This window comes from Phaethon aethereus (genome assembly GCF_964289735.1).
Source record: "Phaethon aethereus genome assembly, chromosome: 1".
Taxonomy (NCBI): domain Eukaryota; kingdom Metazoa; phylum Chordata; class Aves; order Phaethontiformes; family Phaethontidae; genus Phaethon; species Phaethon aethereus.
Genome location: NC_138575.1, coordinates 191,247,121 through 191,269,291, shown reverse-complemented (window position 1 = coordinate 191,269,291; position 22,171 = coordinate 191,247,121). Strand labels below are relative to the sequence as shown.

Sequence of the window (22,171 nt, the reverse complement as noted above, 5' to 3'; positions counted from 1 at the left end):
TTTGTTATTGAAACCATTAAAATAATACATTCATGTCTGTCGTTTTTCTCAAAAAAATTCTACATTTGTAGAATTCTACAAATTCTACATTTGTAACCATCACTAATGGTTAGTATTAAGGATCCCAGACCTGATTTTCCTGTAAAGAAGATAGAGAATGATGAATGATATAATGAATATGACAAAAAATGTTAGCCGTTTCTAATTATTGGGTTAATTTCTGAAATCATTAAATCACTGTTAATTCCCATATGGCTAAAACTTGTGTTAGGAAGTAATTCTTTCTACCTCAAAGGTATGTTCATAAATCTTACTAAAGCTGTTAAATACATATAGTTATGTAAGGTTGTCCATTTAAACACAGAGTTAAGGAAATGACTGTCCTTTCTTTCACCATATGATTACTATTTCCTATATGTACCATGTTTGTTGTGCTGCCTTTGTTTCTTGCTTGACCAGCCAGTAAAAATTCCATTATGAAAAGAGAAAAAAAGAGATAGGAAATAAACTCTGAAGTTAATTGAAGATAAATTATTAAAATTAAATTTTCAGAATTATATAGTTTTTTATGCATCAGCATACTTATTTCAAAACAATCACCTTTATGCTAAATACAACATTTTGTCATTAAACAGGCAACTATAGGCAAGCAATTATATAATAAATTGTCTTGGCTTATTCATATTCAGTGTTTTCATGTGGGAAGTTGGTGACTTAATTGTTTGATTTCTTTTTTTTAAGTATATGAACCTGTCTTTCACATCAAATGCTGATTTGTACATTTTAATAGCTAATAAAATATCTCACTAATTGTTAGATTCCACATAGATAAGATATTGGACTAATAGAATAAGAATGCTTATCAAAGTAAGCTTTGGGTAAAAAAACAAAACCTTTTAAAAAAAAACAGATGTCTTGAATGTGTTTCAAAAAATCCTGACGTGGTTTGGGCACCTCTGTTTTTATATTGTTCTTCTGGTGTCTAAATATCTTAGAAAATCTATTTGCAATTTTTTTCATCCTTCCCAACTTGTTCATTGGTTAGTCACTGTTATCTTCCTTTTTCAAGTCCCACAGCATTTTCATATTTGAATGAATGAATCTAATGAAAAGGCTGCTTATAGTATTAGCTTTGCAGAAAACAGTCTGTAAAAAATCTTGCAGTAAAAATTAAAATTAGAATGAAAATATGTACAGCACAGCCAAAAGCACTGTTGTTAACCTGAACAATTAGTAGAAGTTCAGGCTGGCATATGTCTCTCCCAAAATCTGTTTAGCTAATGCTAGAAAAGAAGAAAATATGATAAAATTACTTTAGAGAAGCAAAAAGCATTTTCCAAGCTTTACTTCTGAAGAGAAGATGGAAGAAGTTTAGTCTAAAAGTCTTGCTGCTTTGGCTGGGAGATGACTAAGGGAGAACAGCCTCCTAACTTTACTCCCCTTAGATAAGGGATAGTTTGAGGAAACAAAGTGATGGCTATGCCCCTGCAGCTATAGAAGAGGCTGGTGCAGCCTAAATACAAAAGAAGGCGGCCTCCTGCAATCAAGAGGGACAGATGGCAGTTGGAAGACCCGGCAAAAGAGGATAAGTACTGTACACACAGAATAGATCTTGTCAGGAGCCAATTTGGAGCAGAAGTAATTAATTTTTTGAGAGCAGTGGATCAGATAACCTGCAACTTCATGCTTTGTCAGACTGTCCTCCTGCCTGAGTGCTGATATGAAATAATTTCATTTGTGCTTTTGAAAGCATACCAGGATTGCAATCTAATATAAACCACATACTTGACCCTCCTCTCTGAAATATGTTGAATAGACGTATGGCTGAAGTGTAATCTCAGTAATCACTGAGAAGGAAGCTAGAATATTCCACTTGAGCTGATGGAAGTGGGATGATTGTTACAAGAACAGAGAGAGTGTTCTTAAGCAATGGTGTGTTGCTGTCCCTCCTAACTTGTCAGTTGCAGGCAATTGCTGAATTACTCATCTAGGGCAGGGAAGGAATTTTAGGTTGTCATTATTCTTCATCACTCTGTATTTTTCAGGAAAATACATCAGGGGGTTTTGGCTTATTATCACATGTTAAATTATCAACAGAATATTGATTCACAGTTGCTCACAAATTATGTTGCAGTTTTTAAAAATTTCTGAAGCTGTTTCTAAAAGAAAAAATATTCTTTCCTTCAACAGTGTATAAATTGATCTATTTTACTTTGCTCAGAAAGACTATAGGATGAGTATGATCATATATAGATTTTAAAAATTGGTGCAAGAATTACTGCCTTTCAAACAGTATGGGTTGTCCAAAGGGAAGTAGTGCATGGGAATAGGAGGGAGATGGTTTCTTAGTTCTACTAAATTTATTGAATTCAGCAGAGACTGATATCTCAAATCAGTACCACTTCCTTAATCTGGTATGTTGTCTGTGTTATATAAGAGCAAATTAAAAAGTGTCTTAGGATTGGCAGATGGATGTAAATCTTCACTGCATATGGAAACTAACTATAGCCACCTCTTGGGAAGAAGCTATTTTCTTAAAGTCGAGGTTTGAAGCACGTTTGCATGATTAGGCTTGTCATTCTGCTAGGTACGTATTGTGATCTCAGATAACTGGAAAATATGAATTACCAGCGCATTAAACCTAGCACCTACATACTTGAGGCTCTTGCATATCACTTTGAGGAATATGGGGAAATGTTTAAATGTGGGGACCATTGTTGTTTAATAGTTGCTTGTTCTCAAGTCTTGTTTTTTCCTCTCTCTAGATATGTACAGAAATGTTTAACTGAGGTTTTGTATGCTCTTCATAATAAAACCAGGTGTCTTAGTATAAGTCAGTGAAAGTGTTTTGTATTAATCAATGAGAGTATTGTGCATATACCACGTTCCAGTAAAAACAAATCCGGTCTTTGCATTCTGTAGATGCAGTACCCCTCTTCTTGAGACTACTTCATTCACCACACCAGAATGTTTGTGAGCAAGCTGTCTGGGCTCTCGGAAATATTATCGGTAACTCTTGTTGTTGTTACAATTATTTGAATTCAGGGAGTGTTTCATTTTAGAATTTGACTTTTTGAACATTGGCATTATCATATGAGACTATGTTTCCTCTAAATTCTGTGGCTTAATATAATTTTTCACGTGGCCAGAATTACATGTGTACATCCTGTTTTTTTCTAAAGAATAGTATCACTTGCTGCATAAAATGTTAACAGGATAAATTTTTGTGTCTCAAAATATACATACATATCTGTACGTATGTATATTTAATTGAACACGAACTGCTAGTAGTAGACTACTGGTGAGGAAACATAGAATTTCAGTATCCCAACATGTCATTGCATACATTTCAGGATTTTCCATTCTTAATGTAATTTCTTTTACAACAATTTTCATTTCTGTAGGTGATGGTCCTCAGTGTAGAGATTATGTCATATCACTGGGAGTTGTCAAACCTCTTCTGTCCTTCATCAATCCCTCCATTCCCATCACCTTCCTTCGGAACGTCACATGGGTCATTGTAAATCTCTGCAGGAATAAGGACCCCCCACCGCCTATGGAGACAGTTCAGGAGGTAAATAAAGAATTACAAGACAGATAATTTTTTATACTCTGGGCTAGAGGCCAAATGTTTTACATTTTCATACTATGAATTTATGCATGTTTTTTGCCACTGTCTTGTGCCACTTACCAGTTGTTAAATGAAGTAATTTGACCAATTTGATACTTCTTACTAAGGCTTTAATAAAGGTATTTGTAACATCTGAAACTGAGTAAGATTGAAGACTGATGAGCCATATATTAAAATGGACACAACAAAGAATTAACACACTAGAAAGTGTTAACATACTCAGCATTTCTTGTTTTTATCAAAAAAAGGCTGCGAATGTGATTATGTATATAGAAGTACTCAAATGTAATTATTTCCAGTAAGAGGAAATGTAAGTAAACTAGTGAAGGGAGTATAGTTTGTGTTTGGACTAGCTGTGAACATGCAGTCAATGTCAAGTCCCCACTTGAGAAGAGAAGCATCTGAAAATCCCTTTGAAGTGGTGAACAGAGCCAACGCAGTGTTTATAGAGCTGGCACAGCTAGTAAAGTGATGCTCTTTGACTAGAAGTGTAGTTGTAATGTACGTAAAGTTCTTCATTTTAAGATAAATTCCAAAGTGTAGATACAGATTTGAAGCCATGTGAAGTATAATGTTAGCAACTAAACTTTAATGAAATTTTAAAAATGAACCAGAGAACAGGGAAACTTTTACAAGTAATACTTTACCAAATAAAACCCCCTGTTCTAAGCAGTCTTGTTTCGGCTTAGTTTTATATTTTCTCCATGAGTGAATAAAAAAAAAAAAAATATTACTTTAATCCAAGAGGGTTTTATATATTGATATTAAGCTAATGATTTTTATTACACTGTGTGGTAACAAAACATTCAAAATAGCAGGGGGATGTCTTATCTCTGTTCTTTGCTTGTTTTCCCTCAAAATATAGTCTGCTGTCTGTGTGTCTTTGGAATATACTACTGTCTTGTATTTTTACAAATTTTAAATGTAATATATATTTTTTTATACATACTTTGAGGGAATGACCAGCTGCTGGGAAATCTGTGAATGCAATATGTTAATGCAGTCTCAAGTTAAGCTTTGTGACTGCAGTACTTGGATTCATGATTGCACAGCCAATTTTATTCTACTGTAACGACCAATGAACTTCTTTTCAGATTTTGCCAGCATTGTGTGTTCTCATTTACCATACAGATATAAACGTAAGTAATTTCTAAAGTTTTTAGATATTTAGATTCTTTGTTTTCTCTCTTAGAGAGACAATGCTGCAAGATTGTGTTTGTGGCAAACTTGGTTTTGTGTGTTAATTTATGTATAATTAAGTAGTAAATGCACAATTAAAAATTAAGACTAATATAATTGTAGTCATTCAGAGCATGAAAAAGTGCAAACATCTCTGAAATATCTTCTCTAAAAGTTCTTTTTATCCTTTACATTAGAAACTACATTAAAAAAATCCTGTCTTGCAAAATTGAGCACTAGAAACTTAAAGTGCCAGCTTTACCATCAGCTTCACGTTAATTTTTTATAGATGATATATAATGCATGTGTAGAAAAATATATATAATTCTACATATCGGTCCAATCAAATATTGTGATCATATGGGTAAATCTGACTTTTGTAACCTGTTGGGTGCCTGACTTTGCCACCTGTTTAACTAAGGAAATCACATATATACTTAAATGAACAGCAATAAACTATTGTTTTGTGGCACCTTTGACAACTTTTCTTCAGGTTTTTAATACTAAACCTTCAGTACTTCCCACATTCCTGATCTATGGGTTTATATATATTTTCTGAGTAAAGTCCTAGAGGGGTGGACTTACCTCCTGAAGTCTTTTATTGGGACTTCAGGAACAGAGTTCTGTGTAACTAAGGGGTACTGAGCTGCTCTTCTCTTCCTCCTCCTGTCAGGACTTTGTAATGTCTTTGACTCTTGCTCCCTGTAGATCCTTCAGTTTAGGGAATGTCATGGTTTAGCCCCAGCCGGCAACTAAGTACCACACAGCCTCTTGCTCACTTCCCCCTCCCCCAGTGGGACGGGGGAGAGAATTGGAAAAAAACCTCATGGGTTGAGATAAAAACCGTTTAATAGGACAGAAAGAGAGAAAGAAACAACAATGATAACAACAACAATAATACCAACAAAGGAATGTACAAGAACAAGTGATGCCCAATACAGCAATTGCTCACCACCCGGCGATCGATAGCCCGTCCACGAGCAGCGATTTCCACCCCCCGGCTAACTCCAGTTTATGTACTGGGCATGACGTCGTATGGTAGGGAATATCTCTTTGGCCAGCGTGGGTCAGCTGTCCTGTCTGTATCCCCTCCCAGCTTCCCGTGCACCCCCAGCCTTCTTGCTGGCAGGCCAGCACGAGAAGCTGGACTGTCCTTGACTACTTAGCAACAACCCAAAACATCAGTACGTTGTCAACATTATTTTCATCCCAAATCCAAAACATAGTCTCACACTAGCTTCTGTGAAGAAAACCAGCTCTATCCTGGCTGAAACCAGGACAGTATCCACCCCTTATTCCATACCATTTACGTCATGCCCGGGTCCTGTACTTTTCAATACATTCCAATTATTCATTATTACTCTTCCTGTCTTTTAATATATACACACAGATATCACTCTCTTAGTCCATGGGCCATCACTTTAAAAAGTCTGTGGAGTTCATTCGGTCCATGACTCTGGGCGTCATCCATCATAGCAGTCTCTCAGGGCAGGGGAGATGGTGTGTGGTGTTGGATTGTTATCTGGCACGGTCCATATCCATGATCTACAGGTTGAAGATGTCAATCTTGAGGAAATTGTTGGGCGCAAGTTGCTGAAGCCAGTTTTGGTTCCATCATCGCTGCACGTTGCTTGGTTTCAGTGAAGCTCATTCTTCATCAGTCTGAGTGATTCTTACTGTAATACCATTGACATGGTAGATAGCAACCATAGTAGTAATGTCATACTGTATTGTGTAACAATTAACATAATACAATTCAAATCATTGACTATTTTCACCCAAAATCAAATCTCCTTGAGGTACACATTGGACTTCCCCATCCTTCCACATTACCCACCAAGTGCACCCAGGTCGCTGGGCAAAGTCAATCCCACAAACGGGTTTGCCTTTGCCTGAGGCAGGAGTAACCCAGACTGTCTTCCCCAGCATATTTCTCACATGCACCACAGGGACTTTATCCCCTTCTACAGTACGTAAAAGTTTTGATTGGGCAGGGCTGGCTCTGTTAGTAGATCCCCTAGTGTTGACTAACCAGGTGGCTTTTGCTAAATGCTTATCCCAATGTTTGAATGTCCCATCACCCATTGCTCTCAGTGTAGTCTTTTAACAGTCCATTGTATTGTTCAGTTTTTCTGGAAGCTAGTGCATGATAGAGGATGTGATATACCCACTCAATGCCGTGCTCTTTGGCCCAGGTGTCTATGAGGTTGTTTCGGAAATGAGTCCCATTGTCCAACTCAATTCTTTCGGGGGTGCCATGTCGCCATAAGACTTGCTTTTCAAGGCTCAGGATAGTGTTCCGGGCGGTGGCATGGGGCACAGGATATGTTTCCAGCCATCCGGTGGTTGCTTCCACAGTGGTAAGCACATAGCGCTTGCCTTGGTGAGTTTGTGGAAATGTGATATAGTCAATCTGCCAGGCCTCCCCATATTTATATTTCAACCATCGTCCTTCATATCAGATGGGCTTTAACTGCTTGGCTTATTTGATTGCAGCGCACATTTCACATTCAAGGATAACCTGTGCAATAGCGTCCATAGTCAAGTCCACCCCTTGATCCCGAGCCCATCTATATGTTGCATCTCTTCCCTGATGGCCTGAGGTGTCATGGGCCCACCGAGCTATAAATAATTCACCCTTATGTTGCCAGTCCAGATCCACCTGAGCCACTTCAATCTTAGCAGCCTGATCCACCTGTTGGTTGTTTAGTTGTTCTTCCGTGGTCTGACTCTTGGGTACGTGAGCATCTATATGGCGTACTTTTATGACCAAATTCTCTAATCAGGCAGCAATATCTTGCCACAATTCAGCAGCCCAGATGGGCTTGCCTCTGCCCTGCCAGTTGCTCTGCTTCCATTGCTGTAGCCACCCCCATAGAGCAGTTGCCACCATCCATGAGTTAGTACAGAGAGAAAGTATTGGCCATTTTTCTCGTTCAGCAATATCTAAAGCCAGCTGGATGGCTTTCACCTCCGCAAACTGACTTGATTCACCTTGTCCTTCAGCCACTTCTGCAACTCGTCGTATAGGGCTCCATACAGCAGCTTTCCACCTTCGATGTTTGCCTACAATACGACAGGACCCATCAGTAAACAGGGCATATTGCCTTTCGTTCTCTGGCAGTTTATTATATGGTGGAGCCTCTTCAGCACGCGCCACCTCCTTTTGTGGTGATATTCCAAAATCTTTGCCTTCTGGCCAGTCCATGATCACTTCCAAAATTCCTGGGCAATTAAGGTTTCCTATTTGAGCCCGCTGTGTGATAAGCGTGACCCACTTACTCCACGTAGCATCAGTCGCATGATGTGTAGAGGGGAACCCTCCCTTTGAACATCCAGCCCAGCACCGGCAGTCGGTGTGCCAGGAGCTGTGCTTCAGTGCCAACCACTTCTGAGGCAGTTCGAACTCCTTCATATGCTGCCAATATCTCTTTTTCAGTTGGAGTATAGCGGGACTCAGATCCCCTATATCCTCGACTCCAAAACCCTAGAGGTCGACCTCGGGTCTCTCCTGGTGCCTTCTACCAGAGACTCCAGGTAGTGCCATTCTCCCCAGCTGCTGTGTAGAGCACATTTTTAACATCTTGTCCTGCCCGGACTGGCCCGAGGGCTGTGGCATGAACTATCTCCTGTTTGATTTGTTCGAAGGCTTGTCGTTGCTCAGGGCCCCATTTAAAATCGTTCTTCTTCCAGGTCACTTGATAAAGAGGTCTTACAATCAGACTGTAATTTGGAATATGCATTCTCCAGAAACCCACAGCGCCCAGAAATGCTTGTGTTTCTTTTTTGCTAGTTGGTGGAGACATAGCTGTTATTTTGTTGATCACATCTGTTGGGATCTGTCGACATCCATCTTGCCATTTTATTCCTAAAAACTGGATCTGTTGTGCAGGTCCTTTGACCTTACTTCGTTTTATAGCAAAACCAGCTTTCAGAAGGATTTGAATTATTTTCTTCCCTGTCTTGAAAACTTCTTCTGCTGTGTTGTCCCATACGATGATGTCGTCAATGTATTGCAGATGCTCTGGAGCTTCACCCTGTTCCAGTGCAGTCTGTATCAGCCCATGGCAAATGGTAGGGCTGTGTTTCCACCCCTGGGGCAGGCGATTCCAGGTGTATTGGACACCCCTCCAAGTAAAAGCAAACTGTGGCCTGCACTCCGCCGCCAAAGGGATTGAGAAAAACGCGTTAACAATATCAATGGTGGCGTACCACTTGGCTGCCTTTGACTCCAGTTCATATTGAATTTCTGGCATTTCTGGCACATCTGGCACGGCAGCACTCAGTGGCAGCATGACTTCATTCAGGCCACAATAGTCTACTGTCAGTCTCCACTCTCCATTAGACTTTCGCACTGGCCATATGGGGCTGTTAAAGGGTGAGCGAGTCTTGCTGATCAATCCTTGACTCTCCAGCCGACAAATCAGTTCATGGATGGGGATCAGGGAGTCTCTGTTGGTGCGATATTGTCACCGGTGCACTGTTGTGGTAGCGATTGGCACCTGCTGTTCTTCAACCCTCAGCAGCCCCACAACAGAAGGGTCCTCTGAAGAGACCAAGCAAGGTGGACAGCTGTTTAATTTCTTCCGTCTCCAAGGCAGCTATACCAAAAGCCCACCAGTACCCTTTTGGGTCCTTGAAATACCCTCTCTGGAGGCAGTCTATGCCCAGGTTGCACAGAGCCTCTGGGCCAGTCACAATGGGGTGCTTCTGCCACTCATTCCCAGTTAGGCTCACTTCAGCCTCCAGTACAGTCAGCTGTTGGGATCCCCCCGTCACTCCAGAAATACAGATGGGTTCTGCCCCTATATGGCTTGATGGCTTTAGGGTCCACTGTGCACCGGTGTCCACTAAAGCCTTATATTCCTGTGGGTCTGATGTGCCAGGCCATCGAATCCACACAGTCCAATAAACTCGGTTGTCCCTTTCCTCCGCCTGGCTGGAGGCAGGGCCCCTCTAGTCCTGCTCATAGTACTCGTTACCCACTTCTTGTAAATATGAATCAGAAGTCCCTTCAAGAGGATCAGAGGTGAGATCAGCCCTTCTTTCTGGAACTGCCCACTGGAAAGTGGAGTGACGACTTTTCTGGAGGAACCTGAACCCTGCTTTGTAGTTGTTTTTCCTTGCAGCTCGCGTACTCATGCCTCTAGGGTCGAGGTGGGTTTTCCATCCCACCTCCTCATGTCCTCTCCATAGTCACGCAATTGAAACCACAGGGTGGCTCGTGGTGTGTGTCCTCTATATCCTCTCTCTTGAGCAGAAGAGTGCTTACTCCTAATAGCTGAGATGCTGGTCCATACGGGGGGAAGGTAGGGCATATGCTCTTTGAATTGCCGGAACTCCTGGGGCAGTTTCTCTACAGCAGAGACGCAGGCCCGTAGGGAGGAAGAGAGTCTTTCTTCATATTTGCCAGAGTTGGCCAGCCAATTCATCCACTGTTGGTCTCTCTCCGTCTTTCCAGGCCATTACTGCTAATGAGTTGGCATATGATGGTGGTGCACTCCGTACAAACTTCCGCCACATAGGTTGTGTGCAGTTGACTTCATCTGGATCTTTGGATGATTGTCCATTGTCCAAGTCACCATAAATCATCTTCAGCACAGCTAGCTCCCTCAGGTACTGGATACCTTTCTCCATGGTGGTCCACTTGCCTGGGTGACATAGAACACCTTCCTTGAAGGGATGCCTTTCCTTCACACCCGACAGGAGTCGTCTCCAGAGGCTGAGGACTCGTGCACCTTTTCCAATTGCTTTGTCAATGCCCCCTTCCCTAGAAAGGGATCCCAGCTGCTTGGCTTCCCTACCCTCTAATTCCAGGCTACTGGCCCCATTATCCCAGCATCGGAGCAGCCAGGTGACAATGTGCTCACCTGGACGATGGCTGAAATCCTTTTGCATATCTCACAATTCACTCAGGGATAGAGATCAGGTAGTTACCGTCTCTTTTATGAATTCTTCCTCTTCCTCCTCTTCAAGCGATGACCCGCTCTCTTCCCTCTTCAGTCCTTGTGATGGCCCCTCTTCAGAGCACTCTGCCTCCTCCCTCTCTTCCTCTGGCTCCTTAGAAGAATCTTCCTTATCCCTTACTAAATGAGCTGACTTCTGCTTCCAAGATTTCTTCTTTTGTACAGGGGCTGGTTCTCTGGTTCAGCTGCAACAGTCTGAGTAGCTACAGTGCCCGTTGCAGGGGTTGGAGTAGTGGCAGTGCCCGTCACATTGCCATCAGACCCAGAGAGCCTCTCTCCCCTTTGAATAGTGTTAAATAGGGTTCGGTAGGCATGGGCCAGGCCCCAGCACATTGCAATGATTTGTGTCTCCTTGGAGCTGCCAGGCTGACAGCATACTTCTTCCAAATATTCTGCTAGTTTATCAGGATTCTGCGCTTGTTTGGGAGTGAAGTTCCAAAACACCGGAGGTGCCCACCGCCCCAGGCATTTGCCCATGCTGTTCCACACACCCTGCCATTCATAACTGTCCAGCCTTGGGGTAGATCTCTGGGTGATATTCTTAAATTGCTTGCCAACCTTAGACAAAACCGAAACAGTGTTCCCCTGAAGGAGTCATAGAAGTATTTTAACTACCCAAGGGTGTTCAAAATACTGAAAAGTTATTGTGATGAAGGAGGAAACATTATGATAAAGGGTAGCAAAGGTACCATTCTGCATTTCCTCCATAAAAAGCCTTTCAGAGGCAGAAGTATAATTGCTAATCGTCTCCACAAGATAGTAGCCAAAATACAGTAACGGCTTTAGTACAGAGCTCAGATACCACATTAAGCTCAAGGTCAGTGTTCTAAAAACAAATCTCCCAGGCAAGACATTACTAATCATCGCAGAGTACAGCAGCCTGCAGAAACCAACACCGATCCTTAACGTGTACAGCAAAGATGAGAACATGATGCAAATCAAATAAACTGATATCATGACCTGCAACCGTTATTATCTCAAGCCTCGGGCCCCACGTTGGGCGCCAAAAAGGACTGTCGTGGTTTAGCCCCAGCTGGCAACAAAGCACCACACAGCCTCTCGCTCACTCCTCCCTCCCCTAGTGGGACCGGGGAGAGAATTGGAAAAAAAACTCGTGGGTTGGAAAACAGTTTAATAGGACAGAAAGAGAGAAAGAAACAACAATGATAACAACAATAATGATACCAACAAAGGAATGTACAAGAACAAGTGATGCCCAGTACACTAATTGCTCACCACCCGGCGATCGATAGCCCGTCCACGAGCAGCGATTTCCGTCCCCCAGCCAACTCCAGTTTATGTACTGGGCATGACATCGTATGGTAGGGAATATCTCTTTGGCCAGCGTGGGTCAGCTGTCCTGGCTGTGTCCCCTCCCAGCTTCCCGTGCACCCCCAGCCTTCTTGCTGGCAAGCCAGCATGAGAAGCTGGACTGTCCTTGACTACTTAGCAACAACCCAAAACATCAGCACGTTATCAACAGTTTCTCATCCCAAATCCAAAACATAGTCTCACACTAGCTTCTGTGAAGAAAACCAGCTCTATCCTGGCTGACACCAGGACAAGGAAGCAGGAATTGTACCCTTGTGGTGGGTCTGGGGATAGAGCGTAAGGTTGGTGGAACTGCCTTTCATTACCTACATGCTGTAGTAGTGGTGTTTCTGCTGCTCTTTTAATGGTGAAGTGGGCTTGGCTCCACAAAATATTTGCAAACAGTTTAATTTGGGATTTTGCCAGGGTTTTCCCAGTGTAATGTGAGTGGGAGACAGCACATGGTGACTTTCCAATTTGTAATTTGGACAAACCTGAATGGAAATTCATAGCAAAACCAAACATACTTCTAACATACAAGCTTTTTTTACCTACCAAATTTGAAAGCTTTTGCAAGCAATGATTGTGTGAGAGCTTTTTGAAGGAGAGATGAGACTATGTGATGCCAGGTTTTGACTGATCTCAATTAGGGTGCCCATCTTTTTGATCCTGAGAGTCAGGTGCTAGTTTGGAGGTACCAGTCTGGTCCCAGCCTCTCTGTACTGGAGCAGCAACCTATAACCTATCTTTGGAGATGAGTCAGTGATGCAGGTAGGTCAGCCAACAGTCCTGTGAGCTTCTGGCGGCTGCTGCTCTCATCACCAACAGGGCTGTGGGGCAGCAAACTGGTGAGGCACCATCTCTCACTGCTTCTGCTGTGATACTGGCTCCACTGCAGCACATTCTGCTGTCCCTGTGGCACTAGCAGGTGAGGGCAGCAACAGACTGTGTCAAGAAAGCACTAGGTCTGTGCTGTCTGGTCCCTGGAGCTGGGTGGAAGCAGCCTGTGGGTCAGGACTTGTAAAGTCCTTCCTATGTTTCAGTACTGTAGTATTCAGCTATCTTAATAGATGGAAATTTTAAATGGGTATCTGTTTTAAAAGTAGAGTAGATAAAGGTACCTCAACAGATTATGTCCTCAGTGGGGTCCAGATTTCTTTTCCTGGAGTTCTTAACATCATCTCTAAGTGATAGGATATCCCTCTTTCTGCTGGCTTTGTTTCTGCTTCAGATTCTACCTTTCAATGACTGTAACTTTTCTATCTTTTGTTTTTTGAGGGCTCTCAAATCATCCTTATCAAGTTGTCAGCGACTTAGTCTTTATTTTCTTTAAGATACTAAGATTGCCCTGCATGATAGTCTTTTTCTGGGTTTTCGCTTTGCTTGAACAGTTGCCACCTTACAACAGTTGGTATAAGAACTCCTTTCCTTCGCTGTAGGTTTTAATCTTAATATGAAGGCAAAAAAAGGCATACATCTAGAGTAGTTTGCAGTTTCACTTCAGAACTGCACTATGGATCAGAAATGCTAAAGTGTAGATAGATGGATTAGAGACTAAGGGGATTTAGGTATTTTGTAATCAAAAGATAGCACAGCTAACAAATTATTGTGATGCTAAGAGGCTGGGTCGATATTTTCTTCAGAAAGTTACTGGCACAACTCCTTACCTGAGCTAGTTTTCTATCGTTGAAATGCAAATAAATCCCAACAGTTTACCTTTGTGAGATGCTGTATGCTGCCAGTTTATGCACATGGTATTTATATACCATATAAATATAATATAAAATATGGTATTTAATTCAAAAAATATTTGAGAGAGGACATACAGAAATTATTATTATGGAACAAATGGCCCCAATTTTCATAGTTGTACATAATAATCTAACATTTTACTAGTTAGGTCTCGTCATAATGTTTGAGTTTTTCCTGTAACTAAATTGCATGCTCTTCTCCCCCTCCCCCACACCCACCCCCAACTTGTGGAATGTTGATCACTAAATTAAGACTCCATTATATGGATTTTACTGTTCAATGTGTAAACCATGTTCTTTCCAATTTGTAGATTCTTGTGGACACTGTTTGGGCTTTGTCCTACTTAACAGATGGTGGAAATGAACAGATACAAATGGTGATTGATTCAGGAGTTGTACCTTTTCTAGTTCCCCTTCTGAGTCATCAGGAGGTTAAAGTTCAAGTAAGTCTGGTTCAGTTGCTATTGAATAGTGCTTTGTAATCTGTTTTCTAAAAAATGTCCCTTAGAGTATTTATTAGTGGAATACTGAGATGAGCGTTTATAGCTACATTTGTTGCAGGTAAAACTGAACAAAATGTTACCTACACTGGGGGAAAAAGAATATTAAAATGAAAGAAAATTCAAACAAAACAGTTCTAATATAGTTTTAAGTAAAGTAACAGGTTAAACATTAGATTCCGTTGTGTGATTACCAGGAGTGCCTTCTTTTTGAAGTCCTAAAATATTTAGTGACAGCTCTTTTCTGTTGCTGCATACATGGTTGTACTATTCTGTCTGAATAGGTCACAGAAATCCATTAATATTTTGGGGCCTTTTGAATGTTAAAATATTTGCAGATGCTGAATCCTTAAAAGGACTAAAGTAGAGTAAATTTCTAATTGGCTACAAAAGGTAGGTTAACTGAACTTGTTTAATTTCAAAGACAGAGGGAAACTAAAAGTTAGTTAATGTGTGCTTGATTTTTATAAACCAGCCATTGGGAGCTTTTTTACATATCTGTGCATTGGTCATATTTGTTTAGTTTGTACTTTGGATGAGACTTGGCTGTCTTGAAATTTGTCAGACCCGTTTACTTGATGACAAGAAGTCTCTCCAGTATTCTGTTGCTTGTAGAGCATTTAATAACCAACACACAAAGATATAAAGTCCACTTCTGAAAGTCGACAGAGTCAGTAAGAAGAAAAGTAGTCGTGGGTTTTTTAATTAGTTAGTGGAGAGCTGAATGGAGAAGTAAACAACCTGGGCAGACATAATGAAAGCCTAGAAACAGTTAACGTAATTGTAATGCAGATCAGATACATGATGAATTAACTCTTCTATTGTTTTAGTATTCTTTTAATTTCTAATCTTTACGCTTTTTGAGTTGAGCTGCAGTGTGTCTACTCAGTAAAATGCTGTACTGTGTGTTTCTGTTTTGATGAAGCAGTACCTTTAGGATGCAGCTCAGAGGACAAAGTGCAAAACTGTATTTTGCAAAGTGTTTTTATAAAGACATGTCTTAAAATTGTCTTTGTTTTAGCATAAGTAACAGCAATGTCTTTAACATGAAATTTTTTTTTCCTTCCCACTTCGGATTTTCAGACAGCAGCACTGAGAGCAGTAGGCAACATAGTAACTGGTACTGATGAACAGACACAAGTTGTTCTCAACTGCGATGTTTTGTCTTATTTCCCAAATCTCCTGACACATCCAAAAGAGAAGATAAATAAGGTATGATTTGTTTCTTCCTAACTTCATGTTTTTGTTTAAGAAATAAAACAGTAGTCTGTAGCATATTGCAGAAGAATTTCTTACAGCTATTATTTCCAGCATGTGAGCAATTTTGTATAAACACCACACAGAATCACAGAATCATTAAGGTTGGAAAAGACCTTCAAGATCATCAAATTCAACCATCAACCCAACACCACCATGCCCACTAAACCATGTCCTGAAGTGCACGTCCACATGTTTTTTTGAACACTTCCAGTGATGGCGACTCCACCACCTCCCTGGGCAGCCCGTTCCGATGCTTGACCACTCTGTCCATAAAGAAATTTTTCCTAATACCCAATCTAAACCTCCCCTGGCGCAACTTGAGGCCATTTCCTCTCATCCTATCGCTAGTTACTTGGGAGAAGAGACCAACACCCACCTCACCACAACCCCCTTTCAGGTAGTTGTAGAGAGCAATAAGGTCTCCCCTCAGCCTCCTCTTCTCCAGGCTGAACAACCCCAGTTCCCTCAGCCGTTCCTCATAAGACTTGTTCTCCAGCCCCCTCACCGGCTTGGTTGCCCTTCTTTGGACATGCTCGAGCACCTCAACAGCCTTCTTATAGTGAGGGGCAGCATTTGAGGCTGGGGCTTAATTAGGGCTAAAGCCAAACAGGCATAATGAGGATACATGCATTGCTGTTGATGCGTAGTGCTTTTTGGGAGGACTGATGGTTTTTGCTTTGGAGTGTGATACTTTTTTTCATTTGCAAAGTGAGTAACCGGCTGACTTGCAGTATAGTTTTTCTTAATTAAGGAATGTTACTTGTAGTTGAGTCCAGTGAGTTGAGTAAGATTGATCCAGTTTTTACACTCCACCTTTTCATAGTGGTGTTTGTTCCCTTGTCAATTGTCACCTTCAAGGAAGTAGGGAGTACCACTGTCCTCTGAAAACTGTACCTGCATTTCTTCTGCTTTCTTTTGGCAGAGGTAACTTTGCTGCTGCAAGGACTGGGAGGAATAGAGGAAGTTAGATGAATGTGATCAGTGCTCTCATTTCCACAGCTGTATTTCATACTATTTGTGGGGTTTTTTAATCATTGTGTCATCGTCCACTGCAAAGATGGGGCTGGCTGAGGAGGCTCCTTTTTTGTTTAGCTGATGTGATTCCCCCATATAGTGTACCATTGAGGGGAAAATTATTTATGAGGAATCTCTGCTTCTTCAGGCCCTGTCAACGGCCAACAGGTCTGAAGAAGTTATCTTTGACAGTTCAAACTGCTGTGATTTGTTTCTGCCTGCCTTTCTAACTCTCAGAAAAGAGAATGATGAAGAGCTCCTTTTGAACACCAAGAAAGGAATTATTTTTGTATAAGGGGAGTCTATAAATGCTTTGACTTTTTTTAAGTGTATGTTGCGAGGGGGAAATACAAATAAAAGCCAGATGTACATCCCCCAAAAATGGAACCCATTATGCTTTTTTTCTGAAGTACTTTATAATTGGCTGCTTGCCACATCTGTTTGGTTTTTATTTAAGATTGGAGCCTTTTTAAGATGTTTGGGGTTGCCTTGACAAGTTACCCCCCTTTGTAACCAGGAATTTGTAACTGCCAGTAGGTAGGTGTTAGCTATGATGATGAACCACCTGAAGGAGATAACTGCTGAGTAAGGTCTCAGGGAATCCTGTCTGATACTTAGTGGGAGGCCTTGATTGAGCTTTCTGAGCTTCACTCCATGTTTCAGGACGAAAACAGGAGCTGGAGTTGGTCTTCCTTATATCAGCACAGAAAGCTACTACTGAGCTGCTAAAGTCAAATATTACAGAATAAGTCCCTTTTTATATGAATTTTCCTGTTTTCTTTGCAAAACTGATCTCCAGTTTAAAACATGGCTGTGACTCCGGCAGTGCAAAGGGGATATAAGGTTTAAATCAGTATTGCTCACAGTATATGGAGACACTCCTTGTGTAAGTAATAATCTGGCCCTGTGAATTAATCACATCAATTTTACATTGATCCTCTGTGTGTTTGGCTTTCGCAGTGCAATGAAAGTTTGTGTGCTAAAAGTGCTGCTGGGGAAGAAACCTGGAGGGTCTGTTTTAGTGATTGGTCATGGTACGATTTTAGGGTTTGAGGTTGTTTTGTTTGATTGTGGTTTTTTCTTTTGTCTGACTATTTTTTAAAAAACCTTTTGCTTTTTTATTTTGTCCAACTGTAGGAAGCAGTTTGGTTCCTTTCCAATATCACAGCAGGAAACCAGCAACAAGTTCAAGCTGTAATAGATGCTGGGCTAATCCCTATGATCATACACCAGCTGGCTAAGGTCAGTCAAGCTATCAGCTATGCAAGTTGTCATCCTCTTTTTATAAATCTGACACGAGGAGCCTGTGATTTTTAATAATAAGTTTGACAGATGTTTCCATGCTGATTTTAATGAACTATTAATTTTATTTTTCAGGGGGACTTTGGAACACAAAAGGAAGCTGCTTGGGCAATTAGCAATTTGACAATAAGTGGGAGAAAAGATCAGGTATGTGTAGTGGGATTTCAAATTGTCACTAAAACATTGCACATGCAGCCATTTGTAAGAAGCACAATGTTGAAAGCACTTTTTTCATTATTTAGGTTGAATACCTTGTACAGCAAAATGTAATCCCACCGTTCTGCAATCTGCTCTCAGTAAAGGATTCTCAAGTGGTACAGGTGGTGCTGGATGGTCTGAAAAACATCCTGATAATGGCTGGTGATGAGGCTAGCACAATAGCTGAAATTATAGAAGAGTGTGGAGGTAAGTGCTTATTAGGCTTTTAAAAAATTGAATTTGCTGGGTATTATTCCGTCTTCCCCTTGCTGCTGTTGATATTTACTACAGCATTTTTTTTAGCGTGGGTTATTTGAATAAGCAAGTGAGTCTTCTGTAATGAGGGAAATGACATTTTTTTTGTCTGTCTAGTTGGGTTTAGGGATTGTCATGTTGGAGGCAATCATTGAAGGAACTTTCTGTAGCGTAGGTATTTTTTAGGTTTAAATGAGAATGGTGGTACTTTTAATTTGATTATTGCATACACTTCATTCTGTGGTAAAACACACAGTTTAGTTTTTTGCATTGGAAGCAGTTGTTAGGATCATAATTTCGTGACGGACCAAAGCAGGATGAGGAGTCAGGCCTCTGGATATTGCAATCCAAGTTTTAGCACATGCTAATTAGTGTATTACAGTAAGATAGCAGTAAAAGGATGTTTAAGTTCTTAGTTAGTACTTAAGTACTTAGTATAGTGGAAGTCTTTCCCTTGTATTATACCATATCCAGTTTGAAAATGGAACTAGCGTTTTAAGCTGCTCTTGGTGTGAGACTTTGTCATCATGTTGTTTTAAACTAGTTTGCAACGCACAAATGAAGCCAATTCCTTTTAGTGATACACAAAAAGCACAAATGACTGGAACAAAAGCTATGTAGCAGCTTATGTATGTAGTACATACTGTGTATGTAGTTTTGTCTAAAAAGAGGGAAGGTTCTATTATTCCTTCTTCATAAAATGTGATATTCCATGGCATGCAAAGGTTTACAAAGTACTTTTTTTTTTCCATCTTAGATACAAAGATAGCTAGTGTGTTAGACAAAATTTGCCAACTGAGCTACATCTTTTCTAGTATGTTTCAATAGTAATGTTTTGTTATTTTTCTTAGTTTAGTTTTTTCAAAATAGTCAGTAATTCACTTCAGTTTAAACTTACAAAACTCTTCTCCATTTTCTTTTATCCAGGGTTAGAGAAAATTGAAGCCTTGCAACAGCATGAGAATGAAGACATTTATAAACTAGCATTTGAAATCATAGATCAGTATTTCTCTGGTGATGATGTAAGTATGCTAAAGATTGAAGAGTGTATGCCCTATGCTGTTAGCTTAGTAAGTACATTGTCATTGTTCCTCAGTTCCAATTGTCATGAACATAGGTTACCTAGGAAGTCAGTTTTCCTGCTCATTTTTCAGCACAGCTTCCCTTAATTGAAAGTCTTTGAAGAGTTTCTCAATACCAAGAATTTTCTTTAGCAACGTAGATGACTACTGTAGTTTTGCCTAATAAATTGGTTGATACAGACCTAATTTTGTCACACTGACATGTAAATTGACATGTAATTACTTGTGATTAGAATCTAAACAGTTCTCTGGCTCTCCTTTTTGCTTTCTCATACATCAGTCTTTGGAGTGGGGGTGGACCCTTACCTCTGTAGGTGCTCAGTTTGGATTCTGCATTGAAGAGAGTCATCAGAACTGTAACACTTTCTGCAACTGATTGATCTAGACCATCTGCTATTTTGTTGCACCCTCATTAGGTATTTTGACCCTTTGGGTTCTAGCTCTTTCTGCTGCTGGCTTTTTGCGAGTGCCTCAGAAGCACTTCAACAAGCAATTTGAAGACAACTAATAATTACCTTTTCTAGGCCAGCCAGGGTGTCTGTAGTTCTGCAGTCTAGCAGAACTATGTCTTCAGTTCTTCTTTTAAATTGAACTCTCCAGAGACCAGCTCTAACTTTAAGACTCGTTAATTTTCAATTCATGGGTCCATCATGTGATTGCGAAGTTAGTAACCAGAAGTTAAGATATGTGAAAAGTTGCCTATGCTTGTAATGATTCTGTGAGTCTCCATAATGACTCTGAGACTTCTATAGCTAAGTGAAGAGCACAGTCTAGTTGGTGCAGGTGGAAAAATACCCCTTTTGAGGTTAGTACTCCCTTCTATGCATTTACTTTTTACATAATCTAATGCACTTTAATCTATGCCTGATTTGCTGAATTTACCTCCTTTACTCAGGAGCAAAACTTTACTTCAGATTATTGTTTATACTGCTACAGTGTTTTCTGGGGTTTTTGAAACTCGAAACTGTAGAAATTCCGTGATGGGGAGATAGCAGTTGAAACATAAAACTAGACAAATTTTCAGGCAGTAACTATTAACTAGGAAAATAAGCCTTGTCATTTGAGGACCGGGGGGGGGGGGGGGGGGGGGGGAAGGGAAAAAAATCCAAATTTCCCTAGGGAGACAAGAGACTGGTTATGTTAGCCTGCTTGGCAGTGTTAAGATTGACTGCCGAGGAGCATTCCTGCCTTCTGTCATTTCAGGATCTTCTGTATTCTCATGAGATGTTGCTGGCTACTAGATACCCCTTCATTGTTAATCCCATCTGCTTCCTGTGCTGAGCCCTATAAAGTGCACAGGCATGTACTTTAGGACCAGCACTAATGGCTTCCTGACTTCAGTTTATTGTGTTAAAGGCATGTGAACTTAGGTAACGTTACTTTGTAGTACCCCTTTATCGACTCACAAACATTTTGCAAAGCATTCTGAAAACAGATTCCATCTTCATTTGGGCATGACGTGGCCCACTCTTCCTCCTGAGGATGGTTGCTGTCACCGAAGGCCTTAATCTCTCCTTCCAATGTAGTATTGTCACCCAAAGTAAAGAGAAACAAAGATTTTAGGTGAGTCAGTTCTGACATCTGCACTGCTCCAAGGCCAGATCTCGGAAAGCTATTTAGACCGCTCCACACAAGGGCTCTTACCTGCTTCAGAATGACACACGGTTTGAAACGAGGCATATGGTTCCTGCAGCCTGGTGGTGTGTTCAGAGAACAGATGCGGCTGATGGTTTGGAGAAGGATGGGTAGGGTTTGAAATTGTGCGTATTGATGCTACTGACTGTGTTATTTGCTGTTCCTAGAGGCAGTAAATACCTAAATTCTAACAGCTCTGAGGAAGGTGGGTGAAGTTGGATACTGATGCCTTTCATTCTATATCCCCAGAGTAATGAAGTACTTTTGATTTAAAAAAAATTTCAGACTGTGCTTATGAGAGCAATATGAAACTGCTCTGAAATGAGTAATTCTAAATCCTTCAGATTCTGATAAGAGATACTGAGCACTCTTTTGAAGCTTTATATAAGCATTTCTATCAGCTGCTGATAAAAATTATTTTCATGTTCAAAGAAAGCAGGAGCAAGTACAAAACTAACTTTGGAATTCACAGCTAGTGATTAGCCAACTCCAGAAGTACTAAAAATTGGCATTGAAAATTAAATCGCACAGCTAAAATAGCAACTGCTTTGACCAAGCAGCAACCTGCTCTCTAACCATTTCGATTTTCTGTTTCCCTAGCTGTATTAGAGCAGAGTTGATGTGTTCTTTTCAAACGTATTTGAGGAATTGAATTGGAAAAACTGATGTAATTTTACTGCAATAATATTTAAAAGAGAAGAAAATTCACATTTGTGAATCTCTTCTACATGTACTGAATTGTTCAGGGAATTGGCCTCTCATGTATTTTTGTTGTTGTATTTTATAGATTGATGAAGATCCTAGTCTCATTCCTGAAGCCACTCAAGGAGGTACTTACAACTTTGACCCAACAGCCAACCTTCAAACGAAAGAATTTAATTTTTAAGTTCAAAAAAGTGCAGCTTCTCTGTCCCACACCAGTATGAAGCACCACCAGATGGCTACCAAGTGAAGAAACAAAAGGCTCCAAGACACACATGCCTCTTCGTTTTGATGCTTCTAAAGCAAGCCATGTATCGGTCACTTTGCAGTTGCCAAACGTCACTATCACATGGACTGTAAATGCATATGCATGATCTCTTAAACT

The 22,171-nt window shown here is 40.6% G+C and overlaps 1 protein-coding gene across 1 annotated transcript in view; it reads left to right on the top strand.

Annotated features, from left to right (window-relative positions):
• Nucleotides 1–21,970, top strand: part of KPNA3 (karyopherin subunit alpha 3) — a gene marked incomplete at both ends in the record, with an annotated part of 54,794 nt that extends 32,824 nt beyond the window's left edge. The window contains 10 exons of the mRNA XM_082005693.1: nt 2,923–3,009; nt 3,405–3,574; nt 4,726–4,770; nt 14,150–14,281; nt 15,422–15,550; nt 17,750–17,854; nt 17,990–18,061; nt 18,157–18,319; nt 19,295–19,389; nt 21,872–21,970. Of these exons, the coding sequence (XP_081861819.1) occupies nt 2,923–3,009; nt 3,405–3,574; nt 4,726–4,770; nt 14,150–14,281; nt 15,422–15,550; nt 17,750–17,854; nt 17,990–18,061; nt 18,157–18,319; nt 19,295–19,389; nt 21,872–21,970 (1,097 nt within the window). The remainder of the gene's footprint in view (nt 1–2,922; nt 3,010–3,404; nt 3,575–4,725; nt 4,771–14,149; nt 14,282–15,421; nt 15,551–17,749; nt 17,855–17,989; nt 18,062–18,156; nt 18,320–19,294; nt 19,390–21,871) is intronic.
• Between the last annotated feature and the right edge of the window lie 201 nt (nt 21,971–22,171).